This window comes from Xiphias gladius, chromosome 6 (genome assembly GCF_016859285.1).
Source record: "Xiphias gladius isolate SHS-SW01 ecotype Sanya breed wild chromosome 6, ASM1685928v1, whole genome shotgun sequence".
NCBI lineage: Eukaryota > Metazoa > Chordata > Actinopteri > Istiophoriformes > Xiphiidae > Xiphias > Xiphias gladius.
Genome location: NC_053405.1, coordinates 1,303,738 through 1,327,113, shown reverse-complemented (window position 1 = coordinate 1,327,113; position 23,376 = coordinate 1,303,738). Strand labels below are relative to the sequence as shown.

General features: G+C 44.6%; 1 protein-coding gene across 3 annotated transcripts in view; it reads left to right on the top strand.

Moving 5' to 3' along the window:
• The window catches only part of nfia (nuclear factor I/A), a 214,380-nt gene that overhangs the window by 155,408 nt on the left and 35,596 nt on the right, over positions 1 to 23,376 (top strand). For all 3 annotated transcript variants that reach the window (XM_040128396.1, XM_040128398.1, XM_040128397.1), the window contains exons 3-4: positions 10,902 to 10,967; positions 13,766 to 13,840. In XM_040128396.1, the coding sequence (XP_039984330.1) occupies positions 10,902 to 10,967; positions 13,766 to 13,840 (141 nt within the window). The remainder of the gene's footprint in view (positions 1 to 10,901; positions 10,968 to 13,765; positions 13,841 to 23,376) is intronic.

Below are 23,376 nucleotides of genomic sequence, written 5' to 3'. Positions count from 1 at the left end.
GGCACACACACAGACACACACACACACAGAAACACACACACACACACACACACACACACACACACACACCCACCCGTGGAAGTGAAATTTAAAAATACTGACTGAAAATCTGTGATTCTAACATCAGTGACTATAGTTTATGTTTTTTATTTTAAGTCTAATGAACCATCAGCTCGTGGAAACGGACATTGGAGACTAAAAATACCTGTAAAATCTGGAACAGGTGCGACCTCAGCAGGGTTTAAACTGCTCCAAAACTCTGACACGGCTGCAAGGCATTGTGGGAATCCGAGTCTAGTAACAAAAAGTGTTTCCTCACGCGCGGGGCAGGTATTTTGGAAATACCATTTCTGTTTTCGTTTCGGTTTTATTACGAAAACGTCGGCAGTATTCAGCCGTTTTGTTCTGGTGACTCAGGGTCTAGACCTGCTCTTGGTGTGTGAGTGATGATATGCCGGTGTTTTATATATAGTCTGTTGCGACCTGTCTGACCTGTGTCCCGTTTTTCGCTGTGCACGTACGACCAAATCAGTTTACCCTCTGCGGACGTGTAGGTCTTTCTTTTAAATTTCCACATTTTAACATTCGGCTCAGCACTTCTTCATCTTTTATTCTCTGCGGGGGCACGAAGAGTAACTGTTTTGTTTTCCGTCACCTTCTGTCTCCCTGTTAAAGACAAAACTACAAACTGAGTCTGAGGCTGCTCCTGCAGAGTGATACCTCTCGTCACGGCAAACAGCCATAAAATTCATCTGACTGAAGTGGAAGGGATCCAGATATGTGTCCCACTTCACACGTCTGCCTTTAATGAAACTGATAAATACGGAAAACAGGAACGACGTTCCTAAATTTTCATTATGTGTAAATATCGCAGGCGTCTTCTCTGTCAGAAACAGTGGAGTGAAGCATCTTTGACGCAGCAGTCAGGATCTTTGAGGAGACATATAAAAGTTATTTCATCCTATTAGTTGCTTTGCCCGATGATAATCACCAACCAGAGGTCAAAGGTCAAAAGCATTTATATTTATAGACCAGTTTACTGGCTGGTTTCCAGTTGAAATCACTGGAGAATCTGTTTAGAATTTAGAGTTTAGAGACCGTGACTGATTAGCTGCAGATTTAAATGGGTTTGGAAGGTTCCTGGAAGGTTTTTGAAGGGTTTTGGAGGGCCTGTTGTGAGTGATTGAGTCAGTCTGTGTGTGTGTGTGTGTGTGTGTGTGTGTGTGTGGTGGATGGCTGGTAATGGCGTTGGGCCTCTTTTGTTCTGGCAGAAGGTGGCGAATGGCAGCCGCTCAAAGAAAACAGACAGAAGCTGCAAAATGGTTGCCAACGCTTTAAGATGGCTGCCAGGCTGGAGAGAGAGAGAGGGCAACCACACACACACACACACACACACACACACACTCAGAGGCCGGGCCATGGGACAAGTATCAGTGTGTGTGTGTGAGACAAAAAAAATGTTAAGTGTGTGTTTGTGATCAAAAAAATGTGAAGAAATCTGTGTGTGGTTGTGTTTTTTGACTGCATGTGTAAGTGTGTGTGTGTGTGTTGTGTGTGTGTGTTGCAGTTGGCAGGAGCTCCTTGGCAGCGGCGGCTGGTTGGGCGTCCAACAATGGAGACGGCTAACGGGATTCTCTCTCTCTCTCTCTTTTTCTTTCTCTCTATTTTAAACACTGTCGGAGGGGTGAGAGACTTCAACTACAAATAGAGAAAAAGAGAGAGAGAGATTGGCCGTCTTCATAAAATGGCGGCGTCTTGGCAGCGGTGTCTTGCCGAAACAAAGCATCGTCTGCCTCGTCTGTTTGTGCAGTTTTATTTTATAATTAATGGAATACAAATAAAACACGGAACGCATGCACACACACATCGAGTATTTTGGCCGAGGTTGCGGCGTCAGTGTTCGATCCACCCTGGACGCCGTGTGTGTGTGTTGTCTGTTCTGTTTTTGGGACTCGGGGTTTGTGTTTGGTCGTGTGGGGAATATGAAGGGGCGTCCACAAAATGGCGGCTGGTGGGCGATGTTAAAATGGAGGCCGAGGGTGTCGAGTGGTTCAAATTAAAAAATCATTTCAACACAAAGAAAAACTGAGATTCTGCGTGTCTGTATCTCTATCTGTTGTAATTCGACAAAAAAGAAAACTTGGCTTTTATTTTGGCGAGGCGCATCAGGGGCGAAAAGAAGTGTGTCTTTCACTTTGTGTGTGTGTGTGTGTGTTTGGCTGGCAGACCCGGCCGTGCAGCTGTGCCAGGGTTCAAGATGCCAAGTCGAGGTCTTGATCCTCCAGAGCTGCCTGGAAACACAAAACAAACGCACCCTCCTCCTGCTGCTGCCTCTGACGGAGAGACACACCATCGGCTTCTCTTTCTCTGTTTCAGATGTTATTTTGTGAGAGTGTGTGTTCGATCTGATATTTAATATTTCTTACATTTTGGTGTGAGTTTACGTGTTGTGACTGTGTGTGTGTGTGAGTGTGCGTTCAAACGGGGGGAAGTGAGTGGGCCCTTATGGGGGCAGCAGAGTATAAATATAATATTTTTAGGACTCGGCATAAAAGACATTTTGAGGTACCGATAAATCTGGACAAAATTATTAACATTAAGAAGTTTTTTGTAATCGTTAAAAGGATCATTAGTTTAATTAAAGACCGTATTTATTCAACAATAAGTCACAGTGTCACAGCAGCAGAGGGAAATACAGCTACCAATAAATAGTACGGCACTATAAAACTACAGTAATGTGTGCATCATGGACAATATACAATACGAAGCATCAGAAGTAACAAAAATCTACCAAATACAACACAGTAACTGCAAAATGTGTTGAAACACAACTAAGTCAAATAAAGTGAGGTTATGAAAAGAACCAGTGTGTCTCTTATTTTGATAGGAAGGCTCATCATGTCCCTCGATGAGTAAACGCACGGACCAGAAATAATCTCCTCAGGACAGAATTATCTACAGCAGCAGAAACTATGCAACTGCAGAATCTGCTGATATATGAAGTGAATGTGAATATAACGTTTGACTCTTACGCAGGAAAAAATCATTGCTTTTGTATTTAAACTATTATTTGACGTATTGAAATGTATTTTATTTCCTAGATATTGATGATAGAAAATAACTGGTGCACACAAGATAAAATACCATCATCTTCTGGGCCGATCCATCAGTGCTGTCCGGGCGCTCGAACCAATCGCACCTGCGTCCTTACACTCGCTAAAAACAGACACGGTTTTATTCCATTTTCATTTATCTCATTGTTTTAGCATTTTGAGGTTGACTCGTGTCCCTAACGATGACAAAGCACATCAGCGCTGCTTAATTATTCTTTTTAACGTCTGTGTATTTTTAACAACAGGTGTGTGTTTAAAGGTCCATTCAGTAAACTTTGACCCCATTGACAGCTGAGCATGATTGGAAATAAAGGTCTGTTTTAACGGCATCATAAATCATTAATAACTCAGATGTAGTTATTCAAAGACCTGTGAATCAGTGGGGGGGGGATCATCTTCATGCCTTAGTTTGGATGTTGTTGGTGGGCGGGGATTGTGCTTATAAATACTGTATGTGTGTGTGTGTGTGTGTGTGTGTGGGCGAGTGGTTGGGTGCAGTAGAATATGAATAAAGGTAATTTATTCTGTGTGAGATGAAGGGGCGGCAGACGCAGCTGATTTGTGGCCTTTATAAAAATGAATTCCTACATCTCCTCATTTCATTAAAAGCTAAATCAGAGCATGTCGCTGCTCAGATCGATACCGAGGACGAGGGTGTGCTTGCTTGTCTTTTTTGTTTTTTGTTTTTTGTTCTGTTTTTTTTGGACTGCATGGACCCGGGCGGGCGGGAAACTCTCTGTCCATGTTTTCACTTCTGATCAAACGGATCCTTCCAGTGAAAAAGGTCAACATCTCGTCTTCATACAGAATGTTTGAAATGTGTGCGAAGCTGTGCTGCAGCTTTATAGCCGCTCTCTCTCTCTTTGTCTCCGTACGGTCAGCATGTCTCTCGCCCCAGTCAACGGCCGACCTCTCTTAGCCAAACAGAGAGGAAAAAAGAGAAAGATCTTGGCCGCCAAAACAGTCCACTGTTTCTTTTTTTGTCATCTTTTTTTTCTGTCTTTGCTCCTGTCGCTCTGCCAAGAGACGACACGATCCCAGTCTGACTCAGCAGTGAGAGAGAGAGAGAGAGCGGGCGTGGGTTAGATCTCTAACATTCAGAAATCAAAATCTGAGATTCACAAGAAAAACACAAGCAAAACTGAAAGTAGGAAAGTGAGACGAGCGTCCGTGAGGTTTCTCCTGGGACGGAATCACGGGGACGAAGACAGAGAGGCGGTGGGATGTGACTGAGGACATTTACTCAAGTGCTGTACTGTACAATTTTGGGGCACTTGTACTTATTTCCATTTTATGCTACTTCACACTTCTACTCCACTACATTTATTTGACAGCTTTAGTTCCCAGTTACTTTTCCAATTAAAGTTTTACGTAAAACACGATCGACGTGATGTCAGAGATTTACCACCTGTTACCAACCTTTTCGCTTTTGACTGCTGACATCCAATCAGTGTGAGGCTCCTTGTCACGTGATGAATTCATTCAACTAACTGTTCAAATTATCCAATATTTCAACAATAGAGAAAGAATTGAGAAAAAATAAATCTAGTTTTGTGGACCAGAAGATTGTTTTTTGAATCACCTGACGACCCCTCAGGTTGACCTGGTGACCCTGGGGAGGGGCCCGACCCCCGGGTTGGGAACCAGTGGACTGAACTCTCTGCCTGTCTGTGACGTAGCTAGAATCAGCTCCACCTGGAGCAGCTCCAGCAGTAAAACGCTGCTGAAGCATCGCTGACTCAGGATTAATAATGTAATACATTATATCAGTCACAGGAGGTCGTTATCAGCAGAAGTAACAACTTACTTTTAATACTTTAAGTAAACGTAACTGATAGCACTTCTGTACTGTACTTCCCCTTAAATGGAATTTGGAAAGCAGGACCTTTACTTGCGATGGAGTATTTTTCCAGTGTCTGTCAGCTCACAGCTCACGTCCAGTGTGGCTGTGCAGTGCCAGCGGAGGAAGTAGTGTGGAGGTCTCACCTGACTTTCATGCAGGAGGCTGAAGGTCACATCTTTGCCTTCTTGTCAACCATTCACGATCTTTCTCTAATCCGTGCTGTTGTGGCCATGCGCGGTTTTAAAATGCCGTGACTCTGCATTCGTGTCCGCCGACGGCGTTGCTTAACTTACAGACGCGCCTGACGCAGCAGACGTGAAAATGTTTGACGTTTTTTGAGGTGCTTATGCTGGGCAGTAAGTCCTTTCTTCGCCTTAGACATTTCTTTTACAAGTTGTTCTTAGAAGAAAAAGGGGAAAGAAAGGTGAGAAGAAGAAGAAGGTTTACGTTCTGTGCACCTTCACGGCGACTGGAATCTGGAAACAGATGCAGGCTAGTCCTGCCGTCACCGCGGGGCAGAAAACCTCCAACCACGCTCTCCCGAACTCGGTGTGGTCAGCAGAACACCTTCGCCTTCAAAGATCCCCTGAAAGCCCGTCTCTTTAGAGAGCACGTACTCACCTAATGTGCCCGTCCTGTCTCTCTCTGCCGCTCCACCCTGCTCTAGATCTCCAGGTCTTTGCAGAAAGTACATGATGTCGCTTTCTGCAAAAACCTCTCCAAGATTTCAGCGTTACTCTGGACAAAAGCATCTGCCGAATGAATACGTGTAAATGTAAGAAGGGAGAAAGATGAGCGGGAGGAAAGGGAGGCAGAGAAAAGGAAAGAGGACAAGAAAGAAGAATGGAAAGAGAGAGAAACAGAGGTAGAGGGACATAGAGCGTGAACTGGGCTGAGGCACATCACCCCTCTCTCTCTTTTCTGCCTTTCTGGGAATCATCCAGTAGCCCACCCCTCCCTCCCTCGCTCCCCTTTTCCTAGAAAAGCAGCAGTTCATGTCAGAGAGAGAGAGAGAGAGAAGGGCCGGGTGAGCGACCTCCAGATCCACAGAGTTTGACTTTCCCACAGAGAGAGAGAGAGAGAGAGAGACCTCTGCCCACCCCCTCTCTCTCTCCTTCTCTTCTTGGTCACATGGGAGATGACAGCAGAGGTGCAACAAGGGATGAACGAATGAAGAGACACAAGTGTTCATGTTGGTTTGTTAGTAAAGTGTGTGTGTGTGTGTGTACGTGTGTTGTTTAGTTTATTTTCACGGTCCACTACACTCAGGCTTTAGATGAAGCCCAGGAGAGGAGGAGGAGAAAGGGAGATGGAGGGAAAGACTCAGTCAACTCCACTTTTTTCTGCTGGAAAATAAAAGCACAGATGGCAGCTGCTTTTGTCTCCAAATGGAGGCTTTTATTTTGGAGTCTCTGACAGAGAGAGTCAAAAAACATCTTTGAACATTGATTGTTAAACGGCACTTTTCAAAATAGGGGCATGGGAAACTTTTATTTTGAAGCCTGCAATCGAGAGGGGGACTAAAAAGGGGGGAACAGAGGAGTTGGGGGGGGGGCTAAACAAAAAATAATAAGTTCTGTTTTGAAGCCAATGTTGAAAAAAGAAGAGACAGAAAAGGAAATAGAGAAGAAGAAAAGCTGGGCCTAGAGAGAAGTCGGATCAGGGTACAGTTAACTACATTTTTAAAATAAAAGCATAGCAGCAACTCTTGTGTAACTAAACAGAGACTTTTACTTTGAAGTCTGCGGTGGAGGTAGATTGAGGAGAAAAAGAGAAGAACTAACGAGACGAGGAAAAAGGATAAATGGAGGTGACGCTTAATGACACTTCAAAATAAAAGTGCAGCCTGCAGCAACTTGTCAAACAGAGACCTTTAATTTGAAGCCTGTGGCTGAGGAGGGGGGGGTACTGGAGTTCATTCCCAGTTTGTGTGCACTGGTCTCACTGGTTTGTTGCTCCATCTCAGTGTTTCTCCTTGTGTGTACAGAGGGCTTTCATTTTGCTTTCTGTTTTTGGATGCCTGCCCCCCACCCCCCACCCCCCTTGATGGGGGTGGATGCAGACGGTCCGTTCTGCTCCCACGCCTCATTAGCATATTTAATTAACCTGGACAGAGGGGGTGACGGCTGAATGAGGAGGTGGGGGTGCGGGGGCGGGGTGCAGTGTGTGAAAGTGCCCTCCAACACACAACCCTCACCAGTACCCCTTACCCCCCCTCCCCCAGAAAAAAAAAAAACCCACCCCCCTCTCCCCCGGTTGCCGTGGTTTCAGCCTGATGCTCTTTGTTTTAGGCTGCTGAAGCGAACAGACACAGTGAACAGCATGCAAAACAAGGCTGATAAATGCTGCACTTTGTCTGTGTGTGTGTGTGTGTGTGTGTGTGTGTGTGTGTGTGGGGGGGTCCCTCACTGCAAAAACTTGTTAGAAATGTAATGTGAGTATATCATCTACTGGTCACAACGAATGACAAACAAGAAATCTAGTGTCTGGAGTCTGGAGTGGAAATGATCCTGATCTCGAGTCCTGTTTGTCAGATTGGTCTGTGCAGCTGCTGGAGCAGCTAATTTAACTTCATCCACCTTTGATTCCTCCGTCACCAAAGGAGGAATCAAACTGGACCATATTCTTTTTCTGGGCAGTTTCCCTTCTCATTTTAAGTTCATGAACAGAAACAGTTTAGAAGGCAGCTTTACAGGGGATAAAGTACCGAGAAACACTCGAAACTCAAGAGAAAAACATACAAAAAGAGGCCGAGACAACAAATAATTGTGGCTTTGTTCATTCATTGAACTTCTTTTAACAGTGATGTAGTGTGTGAGGATTAGGTTTCTGTTGATTCTTTTGTGTCACTTGGATTATTCCTTTTTACTATCATTACTACTATTGATGAATTTATTTCTTTAATGTCTATTAAATCCCATGTTTATTGTGCCCGAGGACCCTTGAAAACCAGATCTTGCATCTCATGGGGTTTATCCTCAAATTAAAAATAGAAATAAATAAATATGTCTCATACAGATTGTTTAATCTGCCGATATCGCCGTCTTATTAGTTGATTTTACAGCTAAGGGAAAGTTTTTTTTGTGATTTTTCCAATAAAAACAGATTGAAAAGAAGAAGGAGTTCATCTGTTTTAAGAGGTTTGTTCCAGAGTCGGTGATTCAAAAAGGTCGAAACATCCAAAACCAGAGAAATAAAACAAACCATTGTAGAGCCTGAGACCACGTGAATCCTTTTCTGCTTTTTGCCGCCTTTTCTTCCCGCTTGTTATTCTGACACGCACACAAAGATGCTTTAACCCTGATTTCTCCCTCAAATTTCCCTTGAAGTATTTAGAAAAACACTTTCCCATCCGGAATGAAATCACAGAAATCCTGTACCATCTTGTTCCGGCTCCTCATCAAAGTTGCTTAGACTCCAGGTTTTTATGGCTGCATCAGTACGTCAGGCGGAGATATTCCAGATGAACCCAAAATTCAGCCTGGCATACGTGGTGTTTTTGGGAACTTTGGCATTTCCACTGGAATTTAGAGAAAGTTCTAAGCGTTCAAACCAAGATCCGCTGCACAACATGCAGCCACACATACTTTGATAATTAAATTTTATCATAATCGTTTAACGGACGTTCTAATAAAACCAAACCTGACTCAGATCCATCCATCTCAGTCCGGTCCTGAGTCATGGCCCCGGTAGCTGGCTCCAGGGGGATGATGGGTAATATTTCTCCCAACAACCCCCCTCCCCGCCTATTTTATCTGCAGCGCGGCCGATCGATGCTCCTGAAGCCGCTAAATCATCTGTAGGAGCGGAGCTGCATCAGAGCAGAGAGCATGCTGGGAAAAAAGAGGCAGACACGGAGGGAAACGGGCTGCGTTCACAAAGCAGAGACGAGTTTCTCTGTTAGAGGATGTAGCTCGTTTCAGAAAAATCCTGTGAGGTGAAAGCCACGAGCAGAGTGACTTCAGCTTCAGGTTCGGGCTGATTCATTGAGATCTGACTCCTCTGACTCTCTGTCTTTCCGTGCAGCGGCCTGTCTCGCGATCCGACTGGCTGCCGACCCTGTGGCAGTGCAGATTTAAGATTTACTCACTGTCGCATAAAGACGGGCCGGCCCGGGATCTGAACCGCGGCTCTTTCCCAATGAGGAAAAAGCAAAAAGTCTGAGCCGGAGAAATGTTGGAGAACACGCTGGAAGACTGATCTGGGTGCTGCCTGCTAGTCCCACTGATAACACATCATTTTACATTTCCTCACTTGTCAGACGCTTTCATCCAAAGCGTCTGACAAGTGAGGGACAACTCTGCAGCTTCAGCTACAGCAGGAGACCTTGATGCTCTAGATCTGTTCAAAAGACAAGCAGCTTTTTGTTAAATAAAACACAGCACAGGTGCGGCTACTTCGGTGTCTTGTGTCGGTCAAAATTGTACAAACTAATGTTTCTTCACTGTTTGTAAGAGAGCACATGGGTGGAGGAGAAGTGGGTTTTTAATGCCCCTGAAAAGAAGAATTCAATTTAAATGCATTTAACTGCACATGACTTGCACCTCTGTCTGTTTAATGTGTAGTTACGCACATGCTTTGCTACGTGAGTGAGGACGTTCCAGAGCTGGAGAATAAAAAAGTGGGTTTCCCTCTGGTTCATTTATCACTTGTCCCTTGTCACCAGTTACTTTTCAGACATTAGGTTTATCTATAAAACAGAGGATAAGCTCACAATAGATTTGCATCGCAGTAGTTTACAAACTAATAACAATAAGTAAAGGTCCACTGAACGTGTGAATCCTGCCTTGGACCCAGAAATATTATCAACAGCTGCCACAGGTTAATATCTGATTGTTACGTCACTAGATTTAGACATTTAGACAGAGCTGCATTACATAACATGCAAGCTTTCTCTCTCTCTCTCTTCTCTTGGGGAGTCAGTTCATTCATTTCCACCCCTAATGGAGACCCCTGGTCACCAAAGCCACCGTAGCATCCGACCCACGTTTAACCCCCGCTGATCTGTTCAGATAATCTGCTGACAGGGGTCGGAGCTGCATCGCTGTGTCCGGGGTATAAAGGGGCCCGGTCTACTTCAGATGCTCGGGGTATTGTAGTGTTTTATAGCTCTGTACCTTCACAGAAGTAAAGTTTCGAACTGGGGGGGGGTCTCGCTGACGTTGTAGAGGGTGTGGAAACTTCTCCTGCCGCTGCTCGTGTCTGTCTGCTGCAGCAGGTAGAGTCGCTGTGTGTGTGAGACCAGGTGAAACCCAAGTCCCGTGGAATCAGGATCAATACAGGCATCCCGCCGCACGCAGAGTGTAGTAGTAGTAGTAGTGTGTTACTTCTCTGTGATTCACTCACCTTGATCCCCTGGAAATATGTAAACAAGAATGAATTATCAGCTTTTTTAATGGTAAAGTTGTGACGTTTTCAGCCCTGCAGCCTAAATCAAATCCAACACGTCACTTTTAAAAACAACAGAAACAAAAAACACCTTTATTTGATCAGGTAGTCTCTTTGAGATCAAAATCTCTTTTGCACAAGAGGCCCGAGAACAGCTTAAGATAGCAAACACAGGCAGCCGCGTACAAACAGCATCAGACGCTATCAGACATCTCTAAAAAGAAAATGGAAAGTTTAAATTCAGTTTACAGTTTAAAAGATGTTTCGAAAAAAACACAGAGGAACAGAATATAACAGGAAAAGCGTAAACGTGTGTATGTATTTAACCAGGCATCGTGTTGAGAGTGTAAATGTTTCTATATTTAATATGTTTCCGTATCAATGGGTTTGATTTTCGATCTCTTCACGTCGGTCCCAGTGATTTGAAGCATCATTTGTGAGCTTGTGTGTGTGTGTTTGTTTGTGTGTACACAGTGCTTTTAACATGTTGACTAGCATATTTATCTCAGTTGTTGTGTGAGTCTTCCTCATTCGTGTTTATCTGTTTTTCCCTCCAGAAGCCAGCCAATCAGAAAGCCCCAACCAGGCCAGCGAATCAGATATCAAGGAGCAGCCAGAGAACGGTGAGAGCTCATCCACACTCACTCCTGTACATGGCATAATCTATGAACACACATGTATACAGTATAGGCATATACGAACACACACTCTCAGGATGACCTGCATTTGACCTTGGAGGTCAGACAGAGAGAGGCTGGGGTTTTATCTCACACACACACACACACACACACGCACTCACAAGTTTGCACAGCCGCTCTGTGGACAGCCTAACCACGACCCTAACCCTAACCAGGACCTCAGAAAGACCCGGCTTTGGTCCTCGTGAGGACTACCGGTCCCACCAAGGTCGGCGTGTGCACCGGAGAAGGTCCCAAAGAAATAATCTCGATCCACTTTAACCGTAAAACCAGGTCTTAACCTTCAAACAGCCATTTGAAAGTGTGAGGACCGGACACAATGTCCTCACTTTCCCAAAATGTCCTCACTCCATTAGGTCTATAACTCAAACTGGTCCTCACAAAGCTAGAAGTACACGCACAGACACACACAAACACACTCACACATTCCACAGTGGAGGGGTGTTTGTCTGGATCAGGGAAGTGTGTGTGACAGATTTTTAAGTGTATGTGTGTTGATGGATGTCAGAGTGTGCAGAGCAGCATACTGCATGAGCATGTGTATGAGAGAGGATATCCTCTCTGGTTTTAACTGTGTGTGTGTGTGTGTGTGTGTGTGTGTGTGTGTGTGTGTGTGTGTGTGTGTGTGTGTGTGTGTGTGTGTGTGTGTGTGTGTGTGTGTGTGTGTGTGTGTGTGTGTGTGTGTGTGTGTGTGTGTGTGTGTTAGACCTTGACCCTGGGGTTCAGCTACGTGCGGGTAGACACACACACACAGAAATACTCCCAGCTGGTAGTGATTATCCTTGTTGGGAAACAGAAGCATCTACTTTTCATCTCTGCTTCACTTCCTCACTGATTCTGCTACTACTATTGTTACTACTGCTACTGCTACTGCTACTACTATTGTTACTACTGCTACTACAACTACTGCTACCACTACTACTACTGCTGCTACTACTACCACTACTGCTACTACTACTGCTACTACTATTGTTACTACTGCTACTACAACTACTGCTACTACTACTACTACTGCTACTGCTACTGCTCTACTACTACTGCTGCTACTACTACTGCTACTGCTACTACTACTGTTACTACCACCACTACAACTCCTGCTACCATTGTCTTAGTCAAGAGGCCCTGGCAGTTCTTTGGTTCGTACAAAATGCAGCAGCGAAGCAGTTAACTAGGACTGGCGGTAGACCTCTTATCACTCCCATTTCAGCCTCACTCCACTGGCTGCCAGTGACGCTCGGGATCGATTTTAAGATTCTTTCGATCACTTATCAGGCCCTACACGGTTTAGATCCTGCGTGCATTTCCGAGCTACTAAGCCCTTTCTCTACAGAGCGGTCACTTAGGTCACCCAACGTAAACCTGTTGGCCAGACCGCGTGCCAAACTAAAAAGGCGACCGAGCTTCTGCTGCCCTGGCACCAAGATTTTGGAACAATCTCCCCCATCCCATTAGATCAGCTGAGTCTGTTGACTGATTTAAACAACATTTGAAAACCCCCTTTTTTAGGACGGCCTCTCTATAACATTCGATAACCTCCAGGTTGTGCTCTGCATGGGAATCGGTTGCTGTTTGCTTCCTGCGTTTGTACGTGCGTTATATCTGTATGTGACTTTTGAATGCGATGTTGACGTGTGAAGCACTTTGTAACCTGTGTTAAAAAAAGGTGCTATATAAATAAAGTGTACCTACTTATGGTTACTGATATGACTACTCTGGTAGTAATACTGATACTGTGAGTAATACAACGTACTAGGCCTCCTATTGATACTGCTACTTCTGATTAGGAACGTCCACGTTTTTTTGACCCCGATACCGATTCCCATCCGATACTTAATTTTACCTAAATGTTGATTAAATATGTATCTGACACATTGAACCAAACTAAATCTGACACACCTTTTTTTGCACAAGCTCCTTGATCCAAATGTTGAGGTTCCTGTTTCAAAACTACGAGGTATATAAGCTTAAATTACTGATCTGAAATGAATGAAAGTTAAAAGTGGGAGGATGCAACTTCCAAAATTGATGTTGACGTGACCCACTCGAGAGAAGACGTCTCACGCAGTTGGAGTTGTTGGGCCCACAACGATAGCGAGTCCTCTCACGCTTGTACAACAATCTTTGGCCGAGCAAAGACGCTAGTTTTTCAGAGAGCTCTTTAAACAGACAGCAGAAAGGTCTCATACTCACATAATTAACGTTAGTTAGTGATAGCTTAGATGACCTGCCGTCAGTACCATTTGTCATTTTAACTGGTGAAAGCGATGGTCAGCACCAGTCAAAAATGAGAAGATTCTAAACACAGTGGAACACGGTTAAGAAACAGTAGAATACGATAAAGAGAGAGTGGAATATGGAAAAGAAACAAAGTACAATAAAGACACACAGTAGAGTGGCTTTATTTTATACCAGTCCGTTAAAACATGCCTGGATCGGCCCCGATACCGTTTCTTATCTTTAATTCTGATACCACTACTCTTAATGCCCCTGCTGCTGCTCATGCAACTACTACTGGTGCTACTGCTGCAACTGTTACAGATACTTCTGCTACTGCGATTGGTAGTGATACTGCTCCCTGTAGATTTAGTACTGCTACTGTTACTACTGCTGCTTCTCCTGTTACAGTTTCCCATTGGGGTCAACTGTTTTACTGTCAGCAACAATAATAATAACCTAATCAAGACAACTATTTATGTAATAATAAAAACCTCTCTGTCTCTCAGGTCACCTGGGTTTTCAGGACAGCTTTGTGACACCTGGAGTCTTCACGGTGGCCGAGCTAGTACGAGTCTCACAGAGTAAGTTCACCTCTCTCTCTCTCTCTCTCTCTCTCTCCCTCTGTGAGAGTGAGCAATGATGGGCAGAGCAATGATTGGATTGCAGATCTCTCATCAATAGTGGATCTACTGTGGTTCCTCCAAACCAAACCAGATGCTGCTCAGCTTAAGGAGCACACACACACACACGCACGCACGCACACACACACACACACACACACACACACACACACACACACACTGAGCATGCCTGGAGCAATGCTAGGGCCCTGGTGGGATGGGGGGGTGTGTTCACGCCACCCCCAAAAATCCCAAAACAAGAACAGAAGCTGTGACGTACACATTACAGCAAAGAAATGTCCTACTCAATGGGTCATGTAAACTGTATCAAATCAAACACTGTTGTTTTAATGTAACTGGATTTTTGTCGTATTTCTGCCTGTTTCGTTCCGCTATGGAGTGAACACGTGACTGAAGACCCATTAATGAAAAAACAGGTGTTATGGCTAAATGTTCATCTTTTGTGGGTGAACACTGGAGAATGATCTGTCAGTGTTAATTCTTCTCACAGTGCTCGAGGTATATTAAACTGCAGCTATGCAGGCAACCACAGGTGCTACCTGCTAGCTCTCACTGATGAAACAACCCTAGCCTTGGATTAAAATGACACCAAACAAACAAGGGGTCGTGGCTTCATATAATATAATAGAAAGATGTATAACTGGTTTCTAACAGACTAAACTTTAGCTGGAATCAGATCCAAGTGGTTATTACCTGAGCAGAGGCGGTTCTGTTTTCACCCGTGTTGTCTGTTGGTTTGTTGGTTTTGTTTATTTGTCAGCAGGTTCACGTAAAAATGACTGAACCGATTTGCGCCGACCTTGTCGGAGGGATGGGGCGTGGACCAGGGAAGAACCAAATTACATTTCGGGGCAGCTCCGGATCATTTACTATGAATTTGAAATTTTTCGTCTGAAGTCTGGTTTATGTTGTTTGACGGTGGCCTTGGCGGAGGTCTGCGCTCTGCTGAGCGCCCTCCTAGTTATTGATGAATACTGGACATTAATAAAAACATTATATGTCCTTAGAGCTGCTTTACAACTACATTATAGTGTGTTATAAAGTTTTTATTAAAAGTCTGCTAAATAGGGGGACTTAAAACAAAGAGTTACCATATAAGGTAATACAATGAACTCGACTGACGTAGCACCACAAGTTGTTATTCTTGTATATCAGGACACCTCACTGTGTATTCCTTAAACCAGGACAGTGTAGAATCTGAGTTGATCTAAGCGGTATTTTCTGCCAGCGACGCTGAACGCGACGAGCTCGACAAACTGCGTCCAGTTTGATTTTGGCATCGACAGGCGGAGCAAGTGACGGCGGTGACGCTTTCGCTGTAAACGGCTGAATAATTCATTTTTTTGTAACTCTGATATGCCAGAACTATGTAAGTCTGCCCCACGGTCCTACCGGGACTCTTTTCAAAACTTTCCAGAGTAGTCCGTAACTTTGCCTTGCTTTAGAGGATTATGTGCCGCTCTGTGTTTATTTTATTTCACCAGGATAATCCACTTAGAAGCTCTGTGTATCTGTGCGTTACACCTCGCATAAACTGTTCGCTGTTGTCTTTGGTCTGACACCAGTTCTCTACGGAAAGAAAAAAGCTGCATAGCTTTTTTCTTCTTTTTTTTTGGAGCTTTTTATCATGACAGCGTATTTTGATTATTTATGACACCCTCTTCCAGCTGTTACATCATCGGCTGCTTCTTTCTCTCTGAAGTCATTTAATAATAAGGAAATATCAGAGATGGGGGGGGGGGGTGAGATGAACATGTGATAGACAGAGGGGACGTTAGAGGGAGAAAAAGAGAATGAATGAGAGAACGAGGGATGAACATGACCTTTAAAAAGTGCCGACGTGCAGGAGCGAGAGAGAGAGAGAGAGAGTGAGTGTAGCGGGATCTATATAAGTCTGTCGATCGGCCACCGCTAACAATAGCCGATGTAAAGTGCCTGTCAGCACACACAGACCCCAGATCAAAGAGTCATTGATCACACGCACACACACACACACACCTGCTTGATCAGATGCAGGCCACTGAGCCTGCAAACGCTATCTCACATAGTCACTTAATCACACAGACACACACACACACACACACATTTCATACTACCATAATGTGTGTGTGTGTTTGTGTTTATGTGTGTGTTGGGGGTGATGAGGGCACCAGGAACACACACGCACACACACTCACACACCTGCTTGATCAGATGCAGGCCACTGACCCCTGCAAACGCTATCTCACATAGTCACTTAATCACAGACACACACACACACACCTGCTTGATCAGATGCAGGCCACTGAGCCTGCAAACGCTATCTCACATAGTCACTTAATCACACAGACACACACACACACATTTCATACTACCATAATGTGTGTGTGTGTGTGAGTGAGACCAGCAACCATTCCGGGTTGTAAGTTGAAAGCTAATGCACCTGACTTGTGTGTGTGTGTGTGAGTGAGACCAGCAACCATTCCGGGTTGTAAGTTGAAAGCTAATGCACCTGACTTGTGTGTGTGTGTGTATTGTGTTGGTCAGCAGATTTGCAGCGATGCGGCTCTGGAAGGATAACTTATAGATTAGAGTGCAGGAGAGTCTAGTGTGTGTGTGTGTGAGTGAGACCAGCAACCATTCCGGGTTGTAAGTTGAAAGCTAATGCACCTGACTTGTGTGTGTGTGTGTGAGTGAGACCAGCAACCATTCCGGGTTGTAAGTTGAAAGCTAATGCACCTGACTTGTGTGTGTGTGTGTGAGTGAGACCAGCAACCATTCCGGGTTGTAAGTTGAAAGCTAATGCACCTGACTTGTGTGTGTGTGTGTGTGTGAGTGAGACCAGCAACCATTCCGGGTTGTAAGTTGAAAGCTAATGCACCTGACTTGTGTGTGTGTGTGTTGGTCAGCAGATTTGCAGCGATGCGGCTCTGGAAGGATAACTTATAGATTAGAGTGCAGGAGAGTCTAGTGTGTGTGTGTGTGAGTGAGACCAGCAACCATTCCGGGTTGTAAGTTGAAAGCTAATGCACCTGACTTGTGTGTGTGTGTGTGAGTGAGACCAGCAACCATTCCGGGTTGTAAGTTGAAAGCTAATGCACCTGACTTGTGTGTGTGTGTGTGTTTTGTGTTGGTCTGCAGATTTGGAGCGATGCGGCTCTGGAATGATTTCTTATAGATTAGAGTGCAGGAGAGTCTGTGTGTGTGTGTGTGTGTGTGTGTGTGAGTGAGACCAGCAACCATTCCGGGTTGTAAGTTGAAAGCTAATGCACCTGACTTGTGTGTGTGTGTGTGTGTGTGTATTGTGTTGGTCAGCAGATTTGCAGCGATGCGGCTCTGGAAGGATAACTTATAGATTAGAGTGCAGGAGAGTCTAGTGTGTGTGTGTGTGAGTGAGACCAGCAACCATTCCGGGTTGTAAGTTGAAAGCTAATGCACCTGACTTGTGTGTGTGTGTGTGTGTGTGTGTGTGTGTGTGTGTGTGTGTGTGTGTGTGTGTGTGTGTGTGTGTGTGTGTGTATTGTGTTGGTCAGCAGATTTGCAGCGATGCGGCTCTGGAAGGATAACTTATAGATTAGAGTGCAGGAGAGTCTAGTGTGTGTGTGTGTGTGTGTGAGTGAGACCAGCAACCATTCCGGGTTGTAAGTTGAAAGCTAATGCACCTGACTTGTGTGTGTGTGTGTGTGCATGTTTTGTACAGGTTGTGTAGGAACGCCTGTTTGTAAAGTAGGGCTGCGACTAACAACGAATCGATTTTCCGTTTTGTCGATAAAATTTTAGACTGGTGAAAATTGCCTGTTATACTTTTCAACTTGCAGCCTCAAACCCAAAGATATTCTGTTCACTCTCATAGATGAGGTTCGAGGTTCAAGCACTTTTTAATCGTAATTCCTACATTCAGTGTGTATGTCATACATATGCAGAAGCACAATATCATTTCTCCTGGACCAGTTGAGAGGGGGCTGGGGGAGCTGCCCAGGGTGTACAGGCTGTTGAGGATCCTCACAGTTTTGTTCCTACTGTAACAACAAAACCTTCTGAATTTGCTGCAGCTCTGATTCACACGCTGCCCGACGCTCTGGACGTTACCTGACGGTGAACTGGTCGTTGCTCTGCTACAGGTGAGGCGGGGGCGGCTGAGGCCGAGCACTCGTCCTCCTCAAGTCATCAAAATAACACAAGTTCTTACTTTATCACGACCAACAGATAAATGTTTAAAGGACCGACCTGTCGTTCCTCCCGCAGATATCACATGTCGCGGCCGTTTCATTGACTTTGGGACGCGAACCGGTCGGCCATGTTTCCTGTTTACAACGGCGTCTCTGAGTTCGCACACGTTCGTGTACGACAACGGTTTTTCTTCTTCGCCGATGTCTTTAGTGTCAGAGAGGCAACAGAGACTAAACTGAGAACATGAATGAACGAATCCGATAATTAATTGAACATGAATCTGGGTAAATGGAACCAGCTTGGAACTGGATCCAAAACGGAGCTGGCTGTCAGAACCAAAGTACTGGACAAAAATGTAATGTTGACCTGACGATGGCGCTAGATGAAATTTAGAGGAACACCAAAGTTATTACACCGAATCCTGAGGGGAACATGAATGTCAAATCCATGCAGTAGTTGTTGAGGTATTTCAGTCTGGACCAAAATGGCGGACGGATCGACAGGTCCCCAGAGCCACTCTGCCAGCATGGCTGAAAACCTGATCAGCAACAAAGCTGAGATACTTCAAAGTGACCCCCGTGTTTCTGTGTAGAGGAACATTGGAGAAATCATTGAAATAATTCTTTCAAATATGAATTTGCAGTAAAAAAAAACCAACAACTTCAGAAACCAGCAACTCCTCACGCTCCTCAGACTGGTCCATGAATGAGTGAGAGTGTGAATTTGAGTTTGCATCCATACAAATATAAATACACTGAATTAATATGTGTGTGTAACACCTACTGCACCAAGTACACCTGTACTACTCATCTAGTGTACGTGTTTGTGTGTTTGCAAGAGAGAAAGTTCTTATTTGAGAGAGTGAATGTGTGAGAACACACACACACCTGTATATACACAGGGGTCTGCAGGGGTGACTGAAGCCTATAGCTTACCAGAAGATGAGAAGTGGTCGGGGGTGGGGTGGGGGTGGGGTTGGGGGGGTATCGAACAGAGCACACACACACACACACACACACACTCACAGTGGGTGACCTTGGCGTTGTGCAGCCATTACACAATTCACTGGCAGGCCAATCGAATCTCTCTCTGTCGATCAATATCCTATTAAAGCAGCACACAAAGAGAGAGCGAGAGGGTGAGTGAGTGAGGGAGAGAGAGAGAGGGTGAGTGAGAGACAGAGGTAGAGAGAGGGTAAATGAGGGAGAGAGAGGGAGAGAGTATAGGTTAGTGTGGCAGGCCTATATTAAATGTAATTGGTCAGTTCAGTGTATTTCTGTTGACTGAATTCTGGCTTCTCCTCCTTAATCATCCCTCGTCCCACTCTCTCAATTTTTCTCTCCAATCCGTCATGAAACTCTTTCTCACTCTTTCACTCTGTCTCTTCCTGTCACTTGCTCTCTGATCCTCTCTTTGTTTGGTTTTTTTTTACAAATATTCCCTCAACTTCCCTTCACTTCTCGCTCAGTTCATTCAACTCTTTCCTCCCGTCTCTCCGCGTTCCTCCTGTTGTCCGGACCAACCCTTGAGAGTAGGTTCCCATTTTTCAGCTATGTCTTAATACAACGCTGGCATGTCCTCATGTACGTTGAAAGTTTTTATTCCTTCCGTCCATTCTGGCTGTGAAGGGTTCCCTTGTTAGACGACTACGCCGTGAAGGTGCTTTCAGACAGAGCAGCCTGTAGCTTAAAACGCAGGACGTTTTCAGCAACATGACGTCCTGCTAACTAAACGGTCTCCAGACCGGATCGTCAGACTTTGAACCAGATGTTGCCCCAAGACTGCTGGTCCTCATTGTCTCTTGTGAAGAGGTGTATACCAGTGGAGTCAGATACAGTAAAGTTTCCCTTGCAATTAATCATTTAATCATGCAAATAACTAACAGAATAATCAGTTATTAAGTCAAGTAGAACAGCAGCAATAAACCTGCAGATGGTGTCCTGTATATACATTATATTTATGACATATATACAAGACATACTCACCTATATTCAGAAAGAGGTTTCATTCTGCAGAGACTGTCCTGAGAGCTGCAGCTCCCTGTCTCTCAACTTTGATGTTTATAGACACTCGGTCTGCTTCACACACACACACACACACACACGCACAGTGATGCATGACTGTAGTGCCAGAGGCGCACCTTGGCACTAACACAGATGTCATGTACACACACACACACACACACACACACATTCACTCACTTTTCCTCCCTGTGTGTCACGAGGGCTGATATTAGACGTAAGGATTTGAGGATTAAGTTGATATGATGGCATAACACTCACACACACACACACACCAAAACACCAAACACACACTCAGAGACGCACACATTATCAGAGGACACGCACACAGAACAGATAAGAAGCCAGATGACCCACTTGGCACCTTCTAGTACCTTCGTCTTGAGGCATTCCCACCTAATACACACACACACACACACACACACACACACACACACACACACACACACACACACACACACACAGTGCGAATTATATAATGACAGTCTGGATCAGGGGGGTCAACCCTTTCCCCAGGGTGTAAAGGGAGCCCAGTACAGAGCAGGAGCCTGCTTCAGTGGACTGAAGTCTTCCAGTCCTCGCAGTGTCTCACCTGGTTACCGTAATGTCTGCAGTCCGTAGACGATGGTAAATCAGGTCCACTACACACCAGCTCACGGGGGATGTACCACACACCAAGTTTTGTCATAAGCGGACACCAACAAAGTATTCTACAGCAAAACGGGCAGAAAGTCGGACCCACACACCCAACAACAGCAGACCATCATTTCGGCTCAAACACGAAGACCCACACGATGCCGCACCAGAACCAAAGACACTATCAACCTGCCAAGAGGCAGGCAGGTGTGTTACTACCATGCAGCATCTAGGCCTGTGGCTGACTAACACTTAAGGCATAGACCACCCAATAATGTAACTCTGTCATCTGTTTTCTTACATTAGAAAATAATCTCACAGAAAAAATAAACCAGCATCCCACAACTTCTCATTCAACATCCCACATTGTAGATCCTGTACTGGTCCCAATATCAAGATGAATGGAGAAGAACGGACTCGGTCTATTGGCTCAAGAGCCTAAGCTAGAGTGACCCCTGTCTGTTCCATTAAATCAGAGGTAGAAACATATGGCTCCTGTGGAAAAGATCCTGTAGAATATGGATCGATAAGATGTTGAGTATGATGGCATACATCTTTCAGTGCAGTCTCCTCGTATTCTAGAGTAATTTGCTCCAGAATACTTTGTCGGTGACCCCTGTTGACAAAGGTTGGTGTGTGGTACATCCCCCATGATAAAATCGAATCGGAGTTCAATAAAGTAGTCAGACATTTAAACTACTACAATCACTGAGCCTTCAACACACATGGATTTTAATATCATTTAATTAACCAAATAACTCCCCAATTCCTCAGTGCAAACAAAGACAGTGCCTGTTAATAGCTAATAGCAAAAAGGCAAAAGACTAAACCAGCACAGCCACACAAAACCCTATTAAAATAAAATAATAAATTCTATAATGATGTCCAAACGTACAAGGACTAGTCCTCCATTGTCCCACTGCGCCTGACTAAGCACCGGTGTTAGCTAACATTGGATAATATATGACATTTCAAGCCAACATTGGAAATGAAAGGGTTGCACTATCGGCTAGCTAATGTTAGGTAAGGCAAACGTTAGCTTTGACTAGCTAATGTTAGGTAAGGCAAACGTTAGCTTTGACTAGCTAATGTTAGTTAGCAAAACTGTAACTTAGGGCAAAAGTTAGAAACTAGCTAGCGTTAGCGGTCATCCGTGGACACTTGACACAGTCTAGTTCAGAAGCTCGGAAGGGAAGGAAGTAACCCTAACCCTAACAAGCTGGGTACAGTGGCTAGCTACTGACATTAGCCTACAGTGTTTCCATTGGCTCGCGTGACCCACGGGAGCCCAGACTTTGATGAGGTTGTGAGTCACTGCAGTGGTGGGAGCGAGGCAGGAGTTTCGACCCCATCGAAGGGAATCGTTAATTGTGGTTCAAAATAAATACATTTTTCTTTATTAAAGGCCAATTCCTTTGCCGAGAAACATCGGCAAAGGAATGAGATGTATATTAAAGCAGTGTTACAATGGCAAAAACTATAAATGACCTAAAATATCATTAGTACAGTAAAGATGAGGTGAAGCTCCAGTTGGCAAACAGCCATCAACATCAAGCATAAGCGTCTAGGATTTAAATACAGAGAGCAGAAAAAGGAAAGAGTGGATTGGTTAATTCGCAGCATAAGTGAAACATCACTAACCGTCTAAAGTGCTCCCTGAGGCTGCAGTGTTCAGCGCAGCTACAATATACCACGCCTTCATCCCCACTGTGTTTCCCCGCTCTCTGGCATCAGTAGAAAATCCCTCCCCTGCTTACAACGCTCGAATTTTACCTGGTGCAAAGAACCATGATCACATTTCACAGAGGAGACCAGGGCTGAACACTCCACTGCATCTTTTAAATCTCTTTAAAAAAAACCCAGCTTTTTAGAAACATATATACATAATAATATAATAAAGTTATCATTATATATAATAAAGTTATCATTATAAATAATAAAGTTGCTGTTTTATTCATTTTTAATCTTCTGCGTTCGTATTTGTGCTCTGTTTTTTTATTGCTTTCATTGTGAAGCACTTTGTTACTGTGTTTTGAAAAGTACTATATAAATAAAGTTTATTATTATCATTATTATTAATATGAACAGACAACCTCCTGATGATGTATCTGTTCTTAGAGTCTTACCAGCGGAGCTAAACATGTAAAGGCCCTAGAGGAAAGTGGGTTTGTCTTAGACCGCCTCCGAGATTCAAACAGGTCTGGCGTTGTGCTCATTGACAGCCCTCTGCCCTGGTTGGATAGCCGGGAAGTTTTGGAAGTGGGATTAGGAACGAGGACTTCATCTTGGCAGAATCTATTCCAAACTGAAATGGGTACAAAGGCGGACGAGATGAGTGCAGCTCTACAGGTTGTTGTGAGTTAGTCTTAACGGCGACGCAGGCAGGCCTCATTGCAGAGCGTCGTGTCAGCTGACATCCACGGCACACACCGAACACAGCGTGCGGCAGGGATGTGCGAATCCAGGGAGTGATTCCAGTGAAGTCAGCTGCGTCAACCGCCAGCCAGCCTGAGGGTTAGAGGAGAGAAGCAGTTGACCTTAAGGTTGCCGCGGGGATACTGTAAAACTCCCTCGTTGCCGCCACTGAGCTTCTCTTCAGCAGCTGCTCCACTTATGGCCGGGAATCTTCTGCAATCTCTCGATTTGATTCTTGATTCAGTGAAAGGAAAC